At 36.8% G+C, this 20300-nt stretch overlaps 1 protein-coding gene across 1 annotated transcript in view; it reads left to right on the forward strand.

Annotated features, from left to right (window-relative positions):
* The window catches only part of LOC150089021 (RIMS-binding protein 2-like), a 349628-nt gene that overhangs the window by 176352 nt on the left and 152976 nt on the right, over positions 1-20300 (forward strand). The window contains exons 14-16 of the mRNA XM_090370382.1: positions 1145-1243; positions 13852-13950; positions 19467-19565. Coding sequence (XP_090226508.1) covers positions 1145-1243; positions 13852-13950; positions 19467-19565 — 297 coding nt within the window. The remainder of the gene's footprint in view (positions 1-1144; positions 1244-13851; positions 13951-19466; positions 19566-20300) is intronic.

Below are 20300 nucleotides of genomic sequence, written 5' to 3' on the forward strand. Positions count from 1 at the left end.
CAAAAAGGCCACATTATAGAAGTCGATACAAGATGCTCGACAATATGGTCACATGAAATCAGTACGGCGTATGATCTCCAACAGCTAAACAGGCCTGACAGCGGTGAGCCATGCTCGATAATAGGGTGTTTATAAGATTGTGTGGTAACAAATCCCATTCTTCCACCAGCGCAGACAGCTCACCAAGTAACCGAGGAGTTGGCTGTTGGCGTGCAATACGACTCTCAAGGGCGTTCCACCCATGTTCGATTGAATTTAAGCGTTGTGATGGTGCTGGCAACAGCAGTCGTTGGATATCTTCAGTTTCAAGTTATTCCTCCACCACTTGAGCTCTGTGAGCTGTAGCGTGCATGAAAAGAAAATCCAACAATCAAGGATCTGTTCTCGGTACCTCTGAGCAGTTACGGTACCACTATCAGAAACATGAAGAAGGGGTGCGGCCGTTGATCATTATTCCGTCCCACACGAGAACATCGCCTCCATCGTAAGAACCCCTTTCTCTGATGTTGGTGGGATGGTACCGCATTCCTCGTTGTCTCCAGATGAAATAACGTCTGGAATCTGTTTGTAGGCTAAAACGGGACTCCTATTTTATTGTGAACAATGTCGCCGAATACACTGTTCACAATATTCATGAATTTGTTCTGTTAATTTTGTCGAGTGATGTAGTTTTGTAGTGCGTTTTAGGAACTCAGGTCAGATCCGAGAGTTCAAGTGGCCCGGTGTTAGTTGGAGGAAAAGGACAACCAAGAGGACCTTTTCTTTCCATTGTTAGCATTTGAAGCCCTCGAAACCCTTTTCAGTCCGAAACTCTGGTGCATTGCACTCACTGCATCCCTTTCCTCTTTTCAAGTACCAGCCCTGTGTGAACTACTCGTAAAATACAAATTAGCAACAAACAGTCAATAATTTTCAAATTGTCCATAATCCTCTATCGTTAATCCCAAAGAATTTCCTTTTTTTTCCCTCTTAGCTTTATTTTTAAGAGAAAAATATTATTAATCTTTAAAAAAATGTTTTTCTTCTGCAATTAGGAAAATGTAATGGATATTTAGTAGCTGTCCTGAATTTTTTCATAAATAACGAATGTTTTTTGGGCTATTTTATTTGAATTCTCCTTTTTGTTATTATTTGTCATTTAAAGGGTCCCCTGTGTCAACAGCAAACATCGAACGCTTGCGTGCGCATTTCCAAGAAGACAGCAGGCCGTTGGAGGACATGACCTTATTCCGTTCTAGTCTGAGTAAGTCTCAACTGATTGAGTTATGAAGTACATTAAAGAGACTGATTAGATTATAGCTTTTGCCTTTGTGGAGAAATTTCCATAATTAATTGATAAATAAATCAAATGACGTGTTCCAGCAATCTTCACCTCTTTTTCGCAACTAGAAGTGACCGTTCATCCATACATCCATTAAATTCAATCTTTGGATAATTTTGGATTATATTTTGGCATAGTACTAATAAAAAATAAATAAAATTATGTAAGCGGGAGTTCCATCTACTTGTCATTGTGGAATAACAAGCCTTTTTGTTTTAGGACTGAACTGGATTGATACAATGTACTCGTATCTTTACCGTGGTTATAAGTTTCGTTTCAAGATGGAATGATGTTTTCGATTGCAGCCGTTGTGCGTTAGAAATTAGCAAATTTCTAACACACAACTCCTGAGCAGATTGGAAGTATCCGGATCGGAAACACTATGTGAAATAAAACTTTTCAAAATTTGTCGAATTTTTTCCACCAGTATGTCCGATATTTAGTGTAAAGGACTAAGGCCATATTGCCACGTGTATATTGTCTATAAATTGCTTGTGTTCTGTAGTCTGTTTGCTAGACTAAAAACCAGAGTTTCCTGGAGAAAAAACCATGTACCCTCTCCTGGGACCGATTAATTCAGCCACGTTGTGAAAAAGGCCCATAAAATTTCCTAACGTCATCGACGGGACTCGAACTCAGGTCTTTTCCATCCGATGTGGGAAGAACGGCGATTCTACCAGCTGTGCTTCCCACGAGGGCAAAGGGAGAGGAGGAAGGCTAACGTAATTTACCATTCATCAGCCAATCATTTATCAGATTCTGAACACAGTACATGACGACTACCTGCTCGATTCGATTGGTTACCTGCCATCTCTCATCACTGTAAAATAACAGCCTCCATAATAGGATGTATGCTAGTCCCAGAATTACGATTAATACTGGGACCAGCAGCAACTATATGGAGGGCCTCTAACCATGAAACGTGGCGTGTATTATGAGCCACATCCAATATTTCAGTGTTCATCTGGGGATATTCCTTAGCCTTGACTAGTATCCTCGTGGGAAGCAGTTTGTATAATCGCCGTCCACCCCACACCGGACGGAAAGACCCAAATTCGAAACTGGTTAATAACGCGAGAAATTTTTATAGGCCTTTTTGTACAATGTTGCTGCTGAGTTAGTCTCAGGCGAGGGTAACAAGGTTTTTTCTCCAGGAAACTCTGGTCTCTTGGACAGCAAACAGAAAATCGACCACACAATACACGCAACTTCCAGGCATAATATATACACGGCGCAAAACCTTACAATAGCTAACCAACCGACCTTAGACTCGTCTTTCAAGTTTCACCGACAATTGCCGCCAGAAATCCCTCGCATGTAGCACAGTGGTTATAATCTATGGTTTTCTCCAAACTGGATAGTAAAGTCCGGGTTCGAATCCCGTAAATGATGCGAGGAACTTTTATGGGTTTTTTTTTTTTTCACTCCACAGCTGAGTTAGTTGGTTTTAGGCGAGGATAAGCTGTCACATTACTCGAGGGCCAACTCATGTGACTTTGTGTAATACTGTATGTCCATAAATTGCATGTATTCTCTGGTCAAGTTGCCTGTTTTGCTGGACGAAAAACTCTACCTTCCCGGGCGGAGGGGGGGGGGATTTCCACGAGGTGTGGGGATTAGAGTGATTATAACCACTGTTCTACCCGCACGGACTTCAGGTGAGGTTAGCAAGAATTTTTTTCCCGGAAACTTTTTTTTTTTTTAGAAAAACAGGGAACCGACCACATAATAAGCACAATTTATGGACTTATCCGCCATCTTTATTTCGTGGTGCTGATATCTGGTCAGCTATGCTGTCACTACATAGTGACGTCGTCAGATGGCTGAATTTCCAAATTATGCCTTTGTTATGAAACAAAGCAGAGCTAATAGCTACTTTCATAGAGGGACATCGACAAATGAGTGATCTTTTAAGCAATTTACTTCATTTGATGCTTTTAAATTATTAATTTAGTGAAATGAATGACATTTTGATAGCTTTTAGTAAAATTTGTTGTTAGTCTAATTTGGGTATTGCAAAGTGAATAAAATTACTTAAAATTCTAATGGATAATGTTTAAGTAAGGAAAAGCAGTCAATATAACTGCTTTTCCTTACTTAAGTATATAAATAGGTATTATAGTTATATTGTGATGCATATGGAAAAATTTTATTTTTGTATTTCTTTCATATAATATGAGAATTGCAATAAAAGTTAATGTCCCTCATAAATTCCCACAGGAAAGAGATAAACTTTAGCTTTCCCTCCTGTCAGAGAGAAAGCTAAAGTTTGTCATTAAGGCTTGACAATGTCACGTCCATTTTTGGACATTCGAAGGGGTTATTTTACCTTTGGTCAAGGTCGGTAATTGGTTGGCTGTATTGGATTTTGCGAGCATCAGCATCTAAGGCCATTTGCTCCATATATACTCTCTGTAAATTGTGTGTATTCTTTCATCGATTTTACGTTTGCTGGACGAAAAACCAGAGTTTCCGGGAGAAAAAACCCAGCTACCCTCGCCTGAGACCGACTAACTCAGCCACGTTGTGAAAAATGCCCATAAAAATTCCTCATGTCATCGACGAGGACAGGCCAATAACTGTGGGGGCCAATATAGGTGCAACGCATCTGGTCCTCCGATTGAAAAGGGCTCTAAATCCCAACAGAAGAGACTCCCTTGATACGGGAAAGGGATACTGCATCGGCCAAAAGGCGTTTTTTTATAATAAAAAGTTATAGCAATTCTACAAATAGCTTATTTTGTTTCATTCACTTTTTTAAAACAATTTTGAAATAAACAGTTACGAGATAAATTATTTTTTTAAGTAGCTCGCATAATGGGGTGGGCTGCCGGTCTCTGGTTACAAAAACTAGTCTGGTGCCAAAAAATTGCACCACTTGCAAAATTCACCGAATTTCTGTGAAATTTGACAGTATATCATATATGTTTTGTAATAACATTACTCTATTGCATCATCCATCTCTAGAAAGCTCCCTTAGATGATGCCACCTGCCATACATGATTGCGTCATCCCAGCGGCAGTATAAATACAGTGCATATGCCAGGGCCCTATATTCTGTGCTATTGCAATGGCTAAGTTTTCATAATTAACACCACTTAGGAAAAGTGTTGGTACTGCGTTGAATGCAAAGGGCCATTCTACGCATGAAATAACTAAAAGGATTCACTGGAATCGGTCAACAGGGCACCTTTATTACGTGCCCTGTAATAAACGTTTTTCTACCATTCTCCGACTCGGAGAACGGTAGAAAAACGTTTACATGGAATGCTCAACCCTCAAGAAATTCTGTAGTCCTTTGAGTTCATTATTTGTCCTTTCTGCATATCCACTGAAATGACTCCTTCAGTTTCAAAAAATCATGCCTTTGCCAGCTTCAAGAAACAGCCTTACACTTTTGCAAATAACTGTCATCAGAACTCGTTGATTGTGGTAATTTAAGGGACATTCCTTTAAGAACGACCGTTGCATAAATATTTATTTACTTTTTTCTGTATTTGTCATATTTTTTATTAAAATGCAAACAGTTGAGTTGAAGCTGTGAATAATTTTAGATAATGGAATTATTTTTCTAGAAAGTATTTGAAAATTATACATTTTCAAATACTTGCGTATCCACTTGAATATGCAATTACGAGTATGTAAAATGAATAATTGCAAACCAAATTATCCACTAACCCAAGCATCGTTTGTTTTTCTATTCATTTTATGGCAATGGTAGAATTATTGCATCGGACCCGCGAGCAAATATCATACTAACCGATGTCGATCAAAGCGCGCATTGTTTGTATACAGGGCATTGAAAAGTCCGTGGCTGTATTAACGGTTTATTTGAGGAGTCCAGTAACGTGTTACTTTTAAGTCCCATTTGGAATCAATACACTTTTGCCACCGAAGCTGCAATGCATTGATTCCAGCTGCGAAGAAAGTTTCTCTTGGGCCTCCCGGAATGCACCCACTGCAGCAGTGATGTCACTGAAAATGGATGTCAATCAGGTAATATTTCAAATTAGAAAATAATAGGTGAAAGTCCGATCGTGCTAGATCTGGGATGGTCCAAGATTTCAGAGCCCACCCAATGATAGACTTGTGAGCAGGGGCATTTTTTTGGTTTAGCAAGATTCCTTTGGTGAGATTCCCCTAGACGTTTATCTTTGATGTTTTTACACAAACGCCTCACAAGGTCAGCGTAATATGCTTTTGTGAAGGTAATAGCTAGCAACACTCCATCAGAATTCCAAAAAACCGATGCCCTTACCTTGTCACCAGAAGGAATGAGCGTGTTACTGCTATGGATAAAGGGATGGAAGAGAGAAGAGCTGTGTGTTCACTATTTGAAGTGCTCCTTTGTCTCTGATGGACCCACGTCTTCCATGGTAGGAAATATGATGGATCTTCTTGAAAACGATGCGAATGTTCACTTGACAGCTATTGTGCATTTTTGATGTGCTGACACCTTTTTCATAGCGAGCACCACTGTTATTATATGGCACACCGGTTCAGATGAGATGTGTCCAAGATCCTTGAAATGTACCGAACTGTCACTCATCACCAGATCATATAAACTGCCAACAACTTCTGAAGTGATGGACGATACAGGTCTTCCACAGCGTGGATCATCTTCCAGCTTTCCCTCCGCCGTTTAAATTCTGCTGCCCATATCTTAACCATGGAACAGAAAGAGGTAACGTTCCCAAATGTTATAACCATGTCCTCATGAATTGTCTTTGGCGTAGTCCCATTTTGTCCTGATTTTGTCCATTTTTCCTTATTCACACAACTTTGTTGTCTTCAGGACTTGTAACTAAAAAAAGACATTGAAACTTCATGAAACTTGGTGGATTACTATTTGAGGTGTTATACATTAGGTACAGAAATTTTTAAGAGTGTACCACTACTCTTTCATGTTCAGGCCACGAACTTTTCAAACACCCCTCGTATTGGTAGTTGGCTTGCTCTTTACTAAGGGCGCTTTTTGTTCTGCCGATGGAGATGGTACGTCATCCCTACTCTGACAACAAATTCTAGACTGTGACATCTTAACTCTGATTATTATATTTCTGAAGTGGACATAATCGTTACAAGAAGTTTCTCACAAGTTAAAATCAGTACTTGAGGTAAAATACATACAGCATATAGAAAAAATATCTGGATTCCGAGACTGAGGTAAGAAGTGTTTAAAATTTGAAAAAATCCAGCTTAAAATTGTTCCATAGATACTTTGCATTTTTGAATTTGTACTCTAAAATTTTTATTGTAAGCCTCGTAAGTGGAGCCGTTAATGAAGTTATCCACATCAGAGAAATTAACAAGGCAAACCAGAATGCGGGGAAAAGACAAAAAAAGAAAAGAGAGATCTAATTTTTTGCAATCTTTATGTAGTTGCGAACACTGTCTTCTTCTTTCATGTGTTTTTGCGGCCAGTGGTATTTAAATTGCCTAGTTAATGCAACGGTCTTATCATACACAAAAGAATATACTTTTCCTTTATAATGAGTTACCCTAGTATTGCACTACTTAAAAGATGAGACGATACAATACTACAAAGGGCCTGTTTTAGGACTTACAGGTTTGTCATTAGGTAAGAGTGGTCCATTTTAAACAACCGTCATATTAACCTTTTGGCTGCGTTGTTTGAGGTAGTACAATACTAGGGAAACTCATTCTGAAGGCAATGTTTGGTCTGTTACAACGCGTGAAAGGACAAGACTTCACATAATCATATTTTATTTATTTATTTTTTTTTTTAGGAGCATCAGCGACTAAGGCCATATTGCTCCGATATATTATCTGTAAACTGCGTATGTTTTGGGTCGATATTCTGTTTGCTGGGCGAAAAACCATGCTACCTTCGCCTGAGACCAACTAACTCAGATCTTTGCCACTGGGTGTGGGGGAGGATGGCGGTCCTACCAACTGTGCTACACAGGCTGGCACATAATCACATAACTGAGTTAAAATTTGGTAAATTTGTTGTACATTTGGTAAATCTGTTGTGAAAGTTTTAAAACTTAAAATATGTTTTTTTGTGAAATAAGGGACTGAACATTGAAGCCATGCATGTTTTGCCTTCTTGGAAATACCTGTCCACCTCGCAGGGCTATCTTTTGGTGTAAGGCCATAGATATTCTTCATTCCGAGGTCTTACTACATTATAAAAAACATATTCCAAACATGCCTTTTTCACAGAAATTCGAAAGCGATTCTGTAAATTTGGGCCCTCGTGGGTAGCACATTGGTAAACTCGACGTCCTCCCCACACCGGGTGGAAAAGACTTAAGTTCGAATTCCATCGTTGACACGAGGAAATTTTATGGGCCGTTTTCACAACGTGACCGAGTTAATCGGTCTCAGGCAAAGATGACATGGCTGTTTTCCCCAAAAATTCAGGTTTTTCTTTCAGCAAACAGAAAATCGACCACAGAACACGCAATTTACAGACAGTATATATGGGGCAATATGACCTTAGTCACTGATGATCCTAAAATCTCCTGCAACAACAACTATAAATTTGGTATTGAAGTTATATACACATCATTAACTTGTTCGCAATACGAACTCTGATGTTAATGATTTTGATAACAGAAAAATCGAAAGAAAGAATTTATATTTGAAATCTGAGCCTTAAAAATGAGTTTGGCGAAGTTTATTGTAATAAATCCATCGAATTCTATTTGAATTACTGTATATTTTTCAGTCCTCTATTTTTTTCATAGACCGTAGGCATAGTGCTTAAAGTGCCTAATGGAAAAGACGGCCTATCATCTGGCCATCTGGAGAAATCCTGTGCGTCTGTAAAGGTTTAACTAGAAAGCACGAATTTCTTTAAAGGATCCAATTTTCCCAATAAACTGACCAGCGGCTAGGCAGAATCTTGATCTTAAGGTCAAGGTTCGGCCTAGCAAAATGTTTTTTGGCACTGGTCGGCTTATTATTCGCAGTTACTGAGTTGCTCTTCGTAGCATTTGTAATATTGCCCACCTGGCCAGCCCTCCTATATTTCATCTCCTTTTTTGCTAGTGATGGAAAAATTGATCTATTAGCAGACAATACACGCGTTGATCGGCATCAGTTATTATGAATTTTGCTCGTTTCGGGTCAGGTGTAGCTGCCCTATTATTGTCCATTTTATTTATCAGCTTATGGAATTCATGAAATTACTTTTCTGATATTTGGGACACTAAATCAGAAAACAATTCCAGCTAATAAGAACTGTTTCCAGAATTTCTTGTTTTTCGAATTGTAGTTTAGCACCAGAAGTGAAGGCACCTTGAGTAGCCAGTAGGTTCGTCTATTTTATTTTGGATGGTTAAAAGTGTATTTCTCTATACGGTTTCATATCCGAATATTCTTTTGTTTCAAGTTCCACTTTTGAATAGTCCTGATTGACTTGATGAGATAGGACAAACTTCCATGTCTCGTTTGCGTAGTTTCAAAGAGTTTTGCTCCTTACAATTACTCTCCTGCATAAAGTACATAGCATATTTGCAAGTTAAGCAACTTTCGATAGATTACACTTCTTTAATTTTTTAATTACACATATGTATGGAGACAAAAGGCTTCCAGTGTAGTTGCGCAATTCATGTTCGGGGCTGATCGTGTCCTAAACCAAATGCATGCTTCCTACGAATGTTTCCATGTGAATCGATGTTCTGCCCTTGATCCCCATAGAGAGAGCTTCACGCAATCCGAGCTAATGCACACATTTTACGTGGCCTGACAGAAATAGCTTATCAAGTCAGGGTTCTCAATCCTTTGCTATGGTGTCCACTCCTTGCTTGCTTTACACAACTCTGCAGTCAATTTCCTCTTGTTTGCACGCTCTATCACCCCTGCACAACTCGCTCGCTCCCTAATATGTATACGGTTTCTTCTGTGGATGAATGGATATAACATCTAATTACTAGAAATGCTTTTGAAAGATTCAAAAGTTGTCAATGTATTTCGAAAGCATGCGAACACATTCTGGCCGTAGGATCATCTTCGCAATTATCTTATATTAAGAGCGGAATTAGAATAATTCATTCTTAAAGAGTTTCATGGTCGTACAGTTAATATTGTGTGACAGTTGACATTGCATGTATTGCGGTGTCAGCTGTCACATGGTGACCTGCCGTTGAGCCCGTACAACGCGCTGCACCCTTTGCTCATTACGAACACCCACCTTGCGCAATCCTTTACATTTCTGTCGGCGGGAGGTGGTTTGACCCGTTCAACACCACTCTTCGTACACCTTAACCACAGTGGGTCGTGAGCAATCTACAAGACGTGCCGTTTCCGATGTGGAAGCACCGACGCACGAGCTCCCACAATCATGCTCTTTTTAAAACTCCCTGATATCTTTACTACGTCCTATAACTGCTGCTTCATCACTTGGACTTGCATAACTGGATGCAAATTACCACTGCTTTAACTTACGAAACTTTTCATACGGAATCGTCCATTACGGATGAGATGGTCATGATTCAATGATCACTGAGTGTACATAGTTTCAATGCACATGCTTCGATGAGAATGTGAATCAGCTGTTGACAAACCAGAGCACCTCCAGAAATTCGATCTGCCCTTCTTGTTTAAATGATCAAGCCTCTCTGCGACTTCTCTGAAAGCTGCATCATGTCATCATATCTGTATGGACAAGGGATCGTACTCAATCCTGTTTGTAGAATCTGCATAGGACTTAAGCTTATGCATGGAGTCCTTTGATGTATATACTCCTTTGTATCCTTCTTTCAATTTTGTAACATACCAATATTGTCATTTATTTTTAATGTGAATTTTACTGTTTATATTTATTATATTAAACTATTTATTTTATTTATGTATTTGTACAAGTATTTATTTATTTTTGTTTTTTTATTTTGATACTTAATTTTTATTTTTTATTTTGATACTTAATCTTGTTTATATATTGTCTTAGTTTTTAACAATTAACGTTTTATTTTTTTTATCTTTCTTTTTTTCTTTAAACCTGCCATTTTTCGCCGTGTTATCATTTAAATTGGTATTCTTTCAAACAATAAATACTGTATATTAAAAATATACCAAAATGTATAGATATTTTTGTGATCAGAACCTCAAATGAGAAAATAACGTCACAAGAAGACAAGGTTTTATGTATCCAGCCTCATTGCCATGGTCTGTCAATGTCGTATGTTTAATCGGCTGTCCAATTGCATTACTGGTTCATCAACCATTTTTCTGGATACCAGAGGATGACATGATGTCTGGCTTAGTACCCACTTAACCGATGAGAGGTGGTAAAACACTAAAAAATTCTGATTGCTGCTAATTAAGATCATGGTCACCTATTTCTCTCTTAAAGCCAATCATAATGCTAGCTATCGTGGTCTGGTAATGTCTTGCGGTCTTGTAGGTTCATCGAGAATTTTCTTCCAGATTGGCACTCTTTCGGTCCATGTTGATATTTTTATTTTACCTCATCTTGCCAAACAGTGTACTGGCATAGGCCATTTATTAATGCTATTTTTCGTCGGAATTTTTCTTATTTTTGGCATTTTTGATATTAGAAGAGGTATATGACACTTAATTACTTTGTTCTTTAAAGAATTCTTTTTTATCCGAATTAAACTAATTCATGCGGCGTTTCCCAGGTGAATCCTTCCCTGAAGAAGAAGAAGAAGAAGCCAAGTATCTTTTTGTAGCATATGCTCATTGTAAAATACCCCGCGTTTCCTTTGAAAAATAGAGAATCTCCACTGTACTTAATCTTTGTGAAATCTTTGAGAATCTCCACTGTACTTAATCCATTTATGCATCAGATTTTTATACCCTACTCATTAAAGAATTTTGTTCGTTGTTGGCACCATTGTTTGGCCACCTCCTTCGCTAAATCACTTTTCAATCTCCCAAAAATATGAAACTCGAATGGCGACAAGTCCGATCAGTACGGACTTGTCACCTCTCTGGTTCAGTGCCTGGACCATGTGCCATCCACAGTCATTGTGCAACTCAAGTTATTTACTTACTCTTTATATCGAATTAGATGCTGCAGTCAAATTACTGCAATCTCTGTGTGTAGGCAGCCTATGACTGGTATCCCGCGGTCTGGCCACATCTCTAACTGTCGTACACCAATCCACTCTGATGACATTAATTACCAGGATATTTTCTTCTGTGACAAGTGTGTGTGTGTGAGCTTGTCCTTGGCGAGGGCCATCTTTCAGAGTTTTTCTTCCTTCGTGGTACAGTTGTCGACACGTCGACGTCTTTACATCTTTTCTGCCGATGAATTTCTATTGGTTATACTCTCCCCGCTGTAAGAAACTGAATAAAACTGCGATATACTGGTTTGGACGTGTCTGTTACGATGAACTCCGTGTTGTTTCTGTTGCTGTGCTCACTCTCCGCGCATACATGAACAGCTGACATGCCCTGTTGTTCAGTAGAAGGATTAACACCTGATTCGTTTTTATGTAAGGGGAGGGCTCGCTTAACGTCGCCTCATTTAATATTGTTTCAACATTATGCCATTTCAAGAATATATCTGAGCCTCTGTTTGATTTCGAAGTCACGTGAATAGATTCTTATATAAAATCAGTAAAATAAATTCCTATGTATAATAAATAGTAAAAAATTAATTAATACCGAAATATTCCCATTTATTTTTTGGGAGAGGTTCTTATACGTTAAATCGAAGTAAACGCTATACGAAGGTGGATCGTTGCATATTATTTCATTGAGAAGAGAATAAAAAACATTTCATTTCAGTTTAGATTTTTCCAAACAGAAGCAAGCCCAGTCTCCTCATTAAATGTAAATTAATTTATTGATAAGATATATTAACTGGTTTAAAATAAGATGTTCCACGAGGGTGATTTAGAAAAGATCCATATTCACCTATAATCTTGAGTAACGTAAAATTAAAACCAGGCACATTTGAAAGGAAAATGGATTTCTCATCGATGTATACTTCCAGATGATACTTTTTTTAAAATACATCTGATCGTTCTTGAAATTATGACTGTTAGAAATCACTGCAGAAAAATGTTTTCTACTCATAAAGGAATTCCAAGATAGAAATAAGAAGAAATCTGAAGGGACAAGGTCAGTAGAATACGAAGATGCGTTAAAAATTCCTCGCTGATGTTGTACCCTCGACAACTGCATGTAAACAGAAAAGAAGATAGGAACAAAATGTTCCGGTTTGGTGGTACCGTTTTCAAGGTTGTTGAAGTCTACACTACTCAAGTAGCATGGAACAGGTTGGGAAAATATGCGAAACTTTCCAGAAGAAATTATTGACAGAGACCAGATACCAGTGGTAAGGAAAATAAATGAAGAAGACTGCTATTTTAGCAATGGAATATTGTTAAAGCCCTATGCTATTTTAATAGGTTGGATCAGTCTGTGGTTTGGAAACAAGGACAAACTTATTGTCACAAAAATCAGAAGAAAAAAAATAAAAAGTTACTTTTACTTTCTTTAGTTTTTGCAATGGAAGGTTGTTGAATTCTAGAGTATTCTAAAAATGAATAAGTTGGCTCTGACTTTCGAACTGCTACCCTACTGACACAGAGACCATAAGTTAAGAAAGTAAATAAAGAAGATATTGGGAAACTAGAAGAAACTTGGTTCACCATTATCCTACATATAAAGAGCATTTCATTAAAAATATATAATTCTTCCCTTTCTGTCCTTTCATTTTCTATGTCAACAAGTTTCTTCCACTTCCCAACAGTCAACCCATGTATGATATGATGGGCCAGAAAACTCTAAATAACCACCAAATGCTCTGTCTCCTCCTAAATTGTCTTAGGTTTATTTTTTTGTTTTTGTCTTGGAGAAACGGGAAGTCGATGTCTACGGATGCACTTCCTTTGCTGTAGGCTCTGGAAAAAGTATACATCTACCAATATTTTCACAGTTATAATATATAGATTATGAGTTAGCTGACCAAAAGAACCCGTTTCTACTCTTACTCTTTCCAGGTGGATATCGATCTTTACTGAGCAACTTGATACTGTGAAATTAAATGACGTATGTGGCCCTCGACCGATATTTAGAATTTTCCCTACCCTTATTTTGGATATTTACTTAATTGTTCTTTTAAAGGTTTTCTTTAATTTGTCCACAAAATATATTTGCGTCATTGTCTAAAGAACACAACTCCAACTTATAATAACTGTATAAATGAAAAATTGGTTTCGGTCAACGTCGTTTATAGGACAACGTCTACCACGTTAAGCGAGGCCTACCTGTATCCCCAGTTCTTGGAATTTTACTAGAAAAAATTCGTGTTGCAAGTTTTTATTCATCTTTAAATATGTAAATCAGATATTATACGACTAAATCATTAATTAAATATTGATAATCTAGCTTAGTGTTTTCACTGTTATAACTTTTATGCCATAATGTACTTCTGATTGAATGAAACCACCAGTTTCTTCTATAGAAAAAAAGAATTCAATTTCTCTTTAAGTTTTCTGTACTTATTCGTATAAGCATTTTCTTTTGAGATATTTTGACGAGTATATCTGTCTTATTGCACGTACTGCTCTTGTGGACAGAGTCATCTTTTTCCTCCCCCGCCATTGACCAATTACTGCTAGAACCCCAGAGAGCGAAACAAGTGTACTGGCAACTATCAAGGTTCAGATCCCCGATGAGTAAGTACCGATCAGTCTGGCATGTGACTCTGCCTAAAGCCATGCCTACATAATAGAATGCCCTTTCTTACTTTTAATACCTGCATAGTGGTGCCTTGTTGCATGTATCGGCCTTATTATTCAGCATTTACAACTACCTGACTAAGCTTTGTTTAATTCCATTATAATCTGATACCGAACTGACATATCAAAGCTTTTATATAATGTAATCAGACTTTACTGCTGTTGAGAATACACTGTCCAGTCAAAATATTATGACCACCGCCGTATTTTAACAGTTGCGGTTCCTTCCTGTCTAGGGCACATCGCCGTATGAATCGGTAAATGTGGTACTGCAGGCTCTCGGCATGCGTACTTAATCGACATGGGCAAGGGATGTAATCTGACGGACTTCGAAAAAGGGACGATTGTTGGGTACCGGTTGAAGGATGTCAGTATTACTGAAACTACGAATCTTGTGTACTAATTTTTCCGAAGCTCTAGTTAAGGTGTTCCAGGAGTGGACAGAGCAGCAGTCGCCGGGCTAATGACTGCCTCTAACGCTTCATCGAAGGTCATGGTGAACGTAGGCTGGCCTGCCTTATGCGAGACGATAGACCGAAAACGGTGGAAAGGGTGACCATGGACTTTAATCAGGGAATGAACAGCGATATTTCCAAGACCACGATCCAACGAACCCTTCTCCGTATGTGTCAACGGAGTAGGCTCCCGGTTCAGGTACTCATGCTAACGGCCAGTCATCGCCGACGACGCCTAAAGTTTGGATCGAAACAGCGTCATTGGACTTTGAGGACTGGAAAATAGGTGCCTTTTCCGACAAATCACGTTTCCTGTTGTGTTGTGACGGTAGATGGAGGGTATTTCGATTGCGGAGAGGAGTTACTTCGATGTCCTGATCTAACAGAAACAGGCAGGTGGGGTAGTGATTTGGGAATGCCTTCCCTGGAATGTCTTGGAGCCCTCATACCTACTTCGACTCTCTTCTCAGATGGCACAGGTGCTCCATCAGGATAATGCGTCCTGCCATTATTTCCGAAGTTCGAGAGTCGCTCGCCGAACACGAAAGAAACTTCCAGGTGTTACCTTGGCCACCCAATTCGCCGGATATCCATTTATAGAATATCTTTGGGATTACGTTGATCGCCAGATCCGGCGTTTGGATCTTCCACCACGAACCGTCAAAGATCTACTGGACGCAATCCTGGCAACATGGTACATGCCTCCTGTGATGTTCAGAGGCCTTATAGAGTTCATGCCTTGCTGTGTGCGGCGGTGAGAGGAGGAGAACATACCCATTATTAGGTAGGTGGCCATAATGTTTTGATTGGACAGTGCATATGCTCAAGTAAACACTACTCTAAAGATATTTAATCAAAACTTTAGTGCTCTCTTCATTCAAATATGCAACACGATCAGGATATTCGTACAGGATATTTTCAAAATATCTTGTACGAATTTTAGGAACATTTTATGATCAAAGCATAAACAATATATTTTTCTATCCCCAAAAATATATTTGGGGTAAAATAAAAAATATATATTTATTTTTGAAATAAACCATATTTTTTACCTCAAATTTCTGGTTGGGATTATTCCTTTTCCCTCTGCTTGGATCACTGTATAATTTTTAAACTATCATTATGCCCGTTTTCATTCAAACTTTTTTTAATTGTTTCAAATCATTCTAACCCTTTAAGTCATTTAAGCTCCTCCCCAACCCCCACCACCATTTTCAGCATTCATTTAACGAACTTCAAAATATCATCTTACCAAAGGTTTAAAATTAACGAAACGTTTATTGTGATATGGAAGATAACGGAATTATAACTTTACTAAATATATTTGAAGAAAAATTACCGGTCATGATACTATTATAACTATAAGTTTCATCTCTATGATAAACTAAACACAAATACAGAAATATATTCAGAGTTACAATCGCAAAGGTAATAGTTACCAGTAGCGAAAAACTTAAATTTATTGTGCTTCAACATCATGCTGACATGTAGCGCCACCTTTGCAAAGTAGTTGTTGAGCTAGATTTTAAAAATTTAGACAAATGTATAAATAAATTGACAGTTTTATCCACTGTTTTCATTAAAACGTCTTTATTAATCAATATTTAAAAAATAAAATAGTTTTGTACTTCTTCTTCTTCTTCTTACTCTTTATATCGAATTTTGTAAGATCTCTTTGGGATAAATATTTTTGTTTTTAAATATTCCTAGATTTTTGCATTATGCATGTGCTGGAATGATGCCAACCTTGCTTTTTATCTTTTCCGATTTCATCCTCCTGGAATGTTTTCTGCTATTGACGTTTGCAGTTTATTGCCTGAGACTTTTCTCTTGCATGTATTTGCACGACTGCTTTTGATAGACGATGTTGTATAACTGGCTTTTTTTTTAAAAATATATAATGTCGTTGGTAATCATGAGTAATAAATCAAATTATTATCTGAACTGTTTATTCATGTTATTTACCGTACAGTAATATGGTAAATAATCTTACTGTGATGTAAACAAATTTATTTTTTAAGAAATGAAGAAGGTAGCTACCATATTAGAGAAAATGCACTGAATCAAGGTATAATTTTTTAATAAAAGTTGAATAAATTGCTATTTATGAATGTGTTAACCTGTTTACAGGCAAGATTCTGAAAAGTATTTCTGTTTCATGGTCCAAAATAAAAATGCAGATTTTTCCTTTGACATTAATCATGCATATTAAGTTATTTTTTGCACAAGTGTGAAAATGAGAATGGCTGAAATAAAATTATCTTATTGAAGGAGCCAACAAAAATATAATTAGCAAAATGCTGCTTAAAACCAGAAACAAACTGTTGGTTATGCATAAGAAATATAATACACGACACTAATCCATTACGTGTAAAGGGGGTGGCACAGTTTGTAGAAGTACCTACCTCCCCACACCGGCTGAAAAATACCTGAGTTCGAATCCCGGCAATGATGCTAGGAGTTTTTATGGACCTTTATCATATCGTCTCAGTCTAGTTTTTCTGCCGGTAAGGGAGTTATTGACCACAGAACACACGCAATTTATAGACATATTATATATGGTCCAAGTTGTTGATGCGCCTAAAACCACACAACAACCACGTGTAAAGATTAAGCTGTTTTATTGAAAATGTTAGAGTTAATTGAAGTAGCTTATTAAAAAGTTAATCGAAGTAATTTTCATTCAACATCAATCCACCAGTCATTCTAACAGGCTCGACGACGTGAAAAAGTGACTTTTCGAAATGTCGCCAAACTGTTTTAAGTGTTTCCATTGACGCTTGTTCGATTAACTCTAACATTTTTAATAAAACAGCTTAATCTTTACACGTGGTAGATTAGTGTCTCTTATTGCATTTCGTATCCGTAAGATGAATAACCACATAACGGACTCGTTCATCTAATTAAAGTACTGGTTATTGCACAATAATCCATCAATCAAAGTTGAAATAAGAAAAGTCTCATAAAGAGAGTCTCTAAAGTCTTGTAAACTTCTTTTTACGGATGAGATATAGAAAACATGCTGCAAGACAAAACAGGAGATGATGGAATAAACTAAAATTGAACCAGACACATTATGGACCAGTGTGGATCAGGTCTAAGAGTCACTTCCAAAATCTAGCAGCCAAGATAGATTTCAGTACGGTGTAGGATCCGGTTTATTTAAATTCTCATAGCTTTTATTTATTTAAACTGTTTATTAGAGCTTTAGGTGTGATACCAGTGAGTGTCTAAATTTAAAACAAAATGTTGAAAAATAATTTGATTTTGATAACATCATTTAATGATTTTGGCACATGGGAATAGTGTGTTAGTATGACAATATCTTCATGAAATTGGGACATGGAAACATCCTGATAATGGAAACTAGTAATAAAAACTTGTCCTTCCAGACTTGTGAAAGGAAAACTCATAGAAATAAGAAAGAACACTCTAGAACTTTAACAAAGACTACTTCACATTGAAAATGTTCGAAAGAAAAAAAATGATTATTCAATCTACTTCCTACAGTTTAAAATAAGGAAAGAATAAAATTTAAAACATTTGAAGGCCTGTGAAGCGGCAATCATTAACGTCAGTGTTACGGTGGAAAGGAATTTACAAATAGGAATACTAGACAACACAACATTAAGCACAATATGGCCTTAGCAGTCCTTTTTCCATTAAACAACATACCAACAACAACAACAACACAACATGTGTCACAGCTTGGAAGCTTTTATTTGAGAAGTCTTTATCTTTAAGATATTAGACACTAGTGACCCAAAATGAGTTAATGTGGATAAACGTTTTTGTATCGACGTGCATTTAGAAAAATTTGTCAGTCTGAATCGCGCCGTGGCCTGAATAGGAAGATCACTTGCTGAGATTACATGAGGCTTATTTACTCAATTTCTAAGTTTTAGTTACAAAATAAAAGAAAAAAAATGCGAGAAGATGTTATTTTGGAAGTTACTTAATATCTGCATTCGAAATTTCCTCTTTATGATGGAAGCTATGAAGTTAAATCTATTATAAACGAGTAGGATGGTGATATCAAATGATAAAGGAATTTTCTGACCCACATTGAAACAGGTCAGACCAAGAAGATAACTGATCTATTAAGGGTAAAAAGTCAGAGTCTTACATGGATCTTTTATCAGAAGGCAGTTATTATCAGTCTAATCATATTCGTGATTAGAGAAGGAAGAACACTACTTTTCAATTCAATGTAATTAAAAGTCGTGTTAACGAAATGTAAGTCATAAAAGACTTTTGGAAAGTTGTTTCGAAAGAAAACGCACTGCAGGACAAACAAATGATGGAGTAAACTAAAATTGATCCATCCAGACACATTGTAGACCAACCTTGACCAGGTATAGAAGTCACTTCTAAAATCCGAGGGCCAAGATGGATTTTATGTTATAGGATCCGGATTCAAATTCTTCTAGCCTACTATGCATACAGCGAATCAAAGGCAGTTATTGGTGATAATGCATAATAATATTTAAATTTTTAAATATATGCAACCACACACGCTTCACTTTTTTGGTTTAAGAATATTTTATGTATTCCTTAGCTGGTTTAGAATCTCTGATGAAGTAAGCATAAACATACAAACGTATAAGATATTATCTCTGACAGAAGAGAAAAATTGAAATTACCTTGATTAAATTGACATATGAAGACTTTTGAACCATGTGGTCATTCTTCACTATCATTGCCACCAAAATTGGAGTTGGTTTTTACTCCATTTGGAAAATGGAGTGTTAGCTTCATTGTTACGACAGCTACACATAGCACTCAATTGAAATAGGACCGTTTAATTTTTCTGGTAGCGCAATGTGTAGATATGCAAATATTTTCCTGATACTCTTATGCAAATAAATACATCGTTTAAAAATGAATCTGTCGTTTTTACAAAGAATAGAATTCAAGTTAAATCGGAACCTAAAAATAAACTTAAGATAACAGAGAATACAGGAAAATTTCGACTCAGTTCCCTAACTTTTCTTCCAGAGCCTTCTGTAACAATGCATGAACTCGAACTCCTGATGGCCAAATTAGAACAAGACAATAGGATACTAGCAGAGCTTGATCGGAAACGGGCTACCATAGGTATGTCGAAGTATTGAGTAAATAGAATGAATGAATGAAATAATCTTTGCAAACTTACATGGATCATAAAAACTCATGTTGGCCTCAAATTAAATTCGACTTAATAGTCTCCATTGCATTCATGTAGATAGATATTTTTCTAGTATATATATAAAAAAATTTATTTTCTCATGGGTGAATTTTACCACTTTAACCATTACGTTAATATTTAGTTATAATATTCAACAAAATTTTAAGGCAGATTTAAATTTCAAGTGATACGAAACTAAAAATTGCACGATTAATTAAACTTTAGTTATTTTCGTATTTTACGCTTTATTGAAATAGTCTGCAGCTTAATATAATTTGTATGGGAATAGGAAAATTAAATAATGGAAACTAGTAATAAATAATTATTGATTATTACATAAGTAATTAAAATCCAGTAAAATCTTGTTAATGCAGACATGATGGAAAAATAATTGTAAACACCAAGTCTCTAATTTTGTGATTTTGAAAAAAATGTGTAGGCGTATTTCAGTGTTATATCGTGTTGTTGAATTAATTAAAATTAGATTTAGAAATATAAATTTCTCACTGTAGCTATCACCTACATACCAGGGTGTGGACAGAGGTTTCGCTTCTACTTCAATTCACATTCTGGTAACAGACATTTCCCGAAAAATAACAAAAACATTTATGTTGTTTGACAAAGGGTGATTTGGTGATTTAAAATTACAATCGTGTGATTCAGAG

Source organism: Mastigoproctus giganteus, chromosome 3 (genome assembly GCF_048544385.1).
Source record: "Mastigoproctus giganteus isolate SK-2022 chromosome 3, ASM4854438v1, whole genome shotgun sequence".
Lineage (NCBI taxonomy): Eukaryota > Metazoa > Arthropoda > Arachnida > Uropygi > Thelyphonidae > Mastigoproctus > Mastigoproctus giganteus.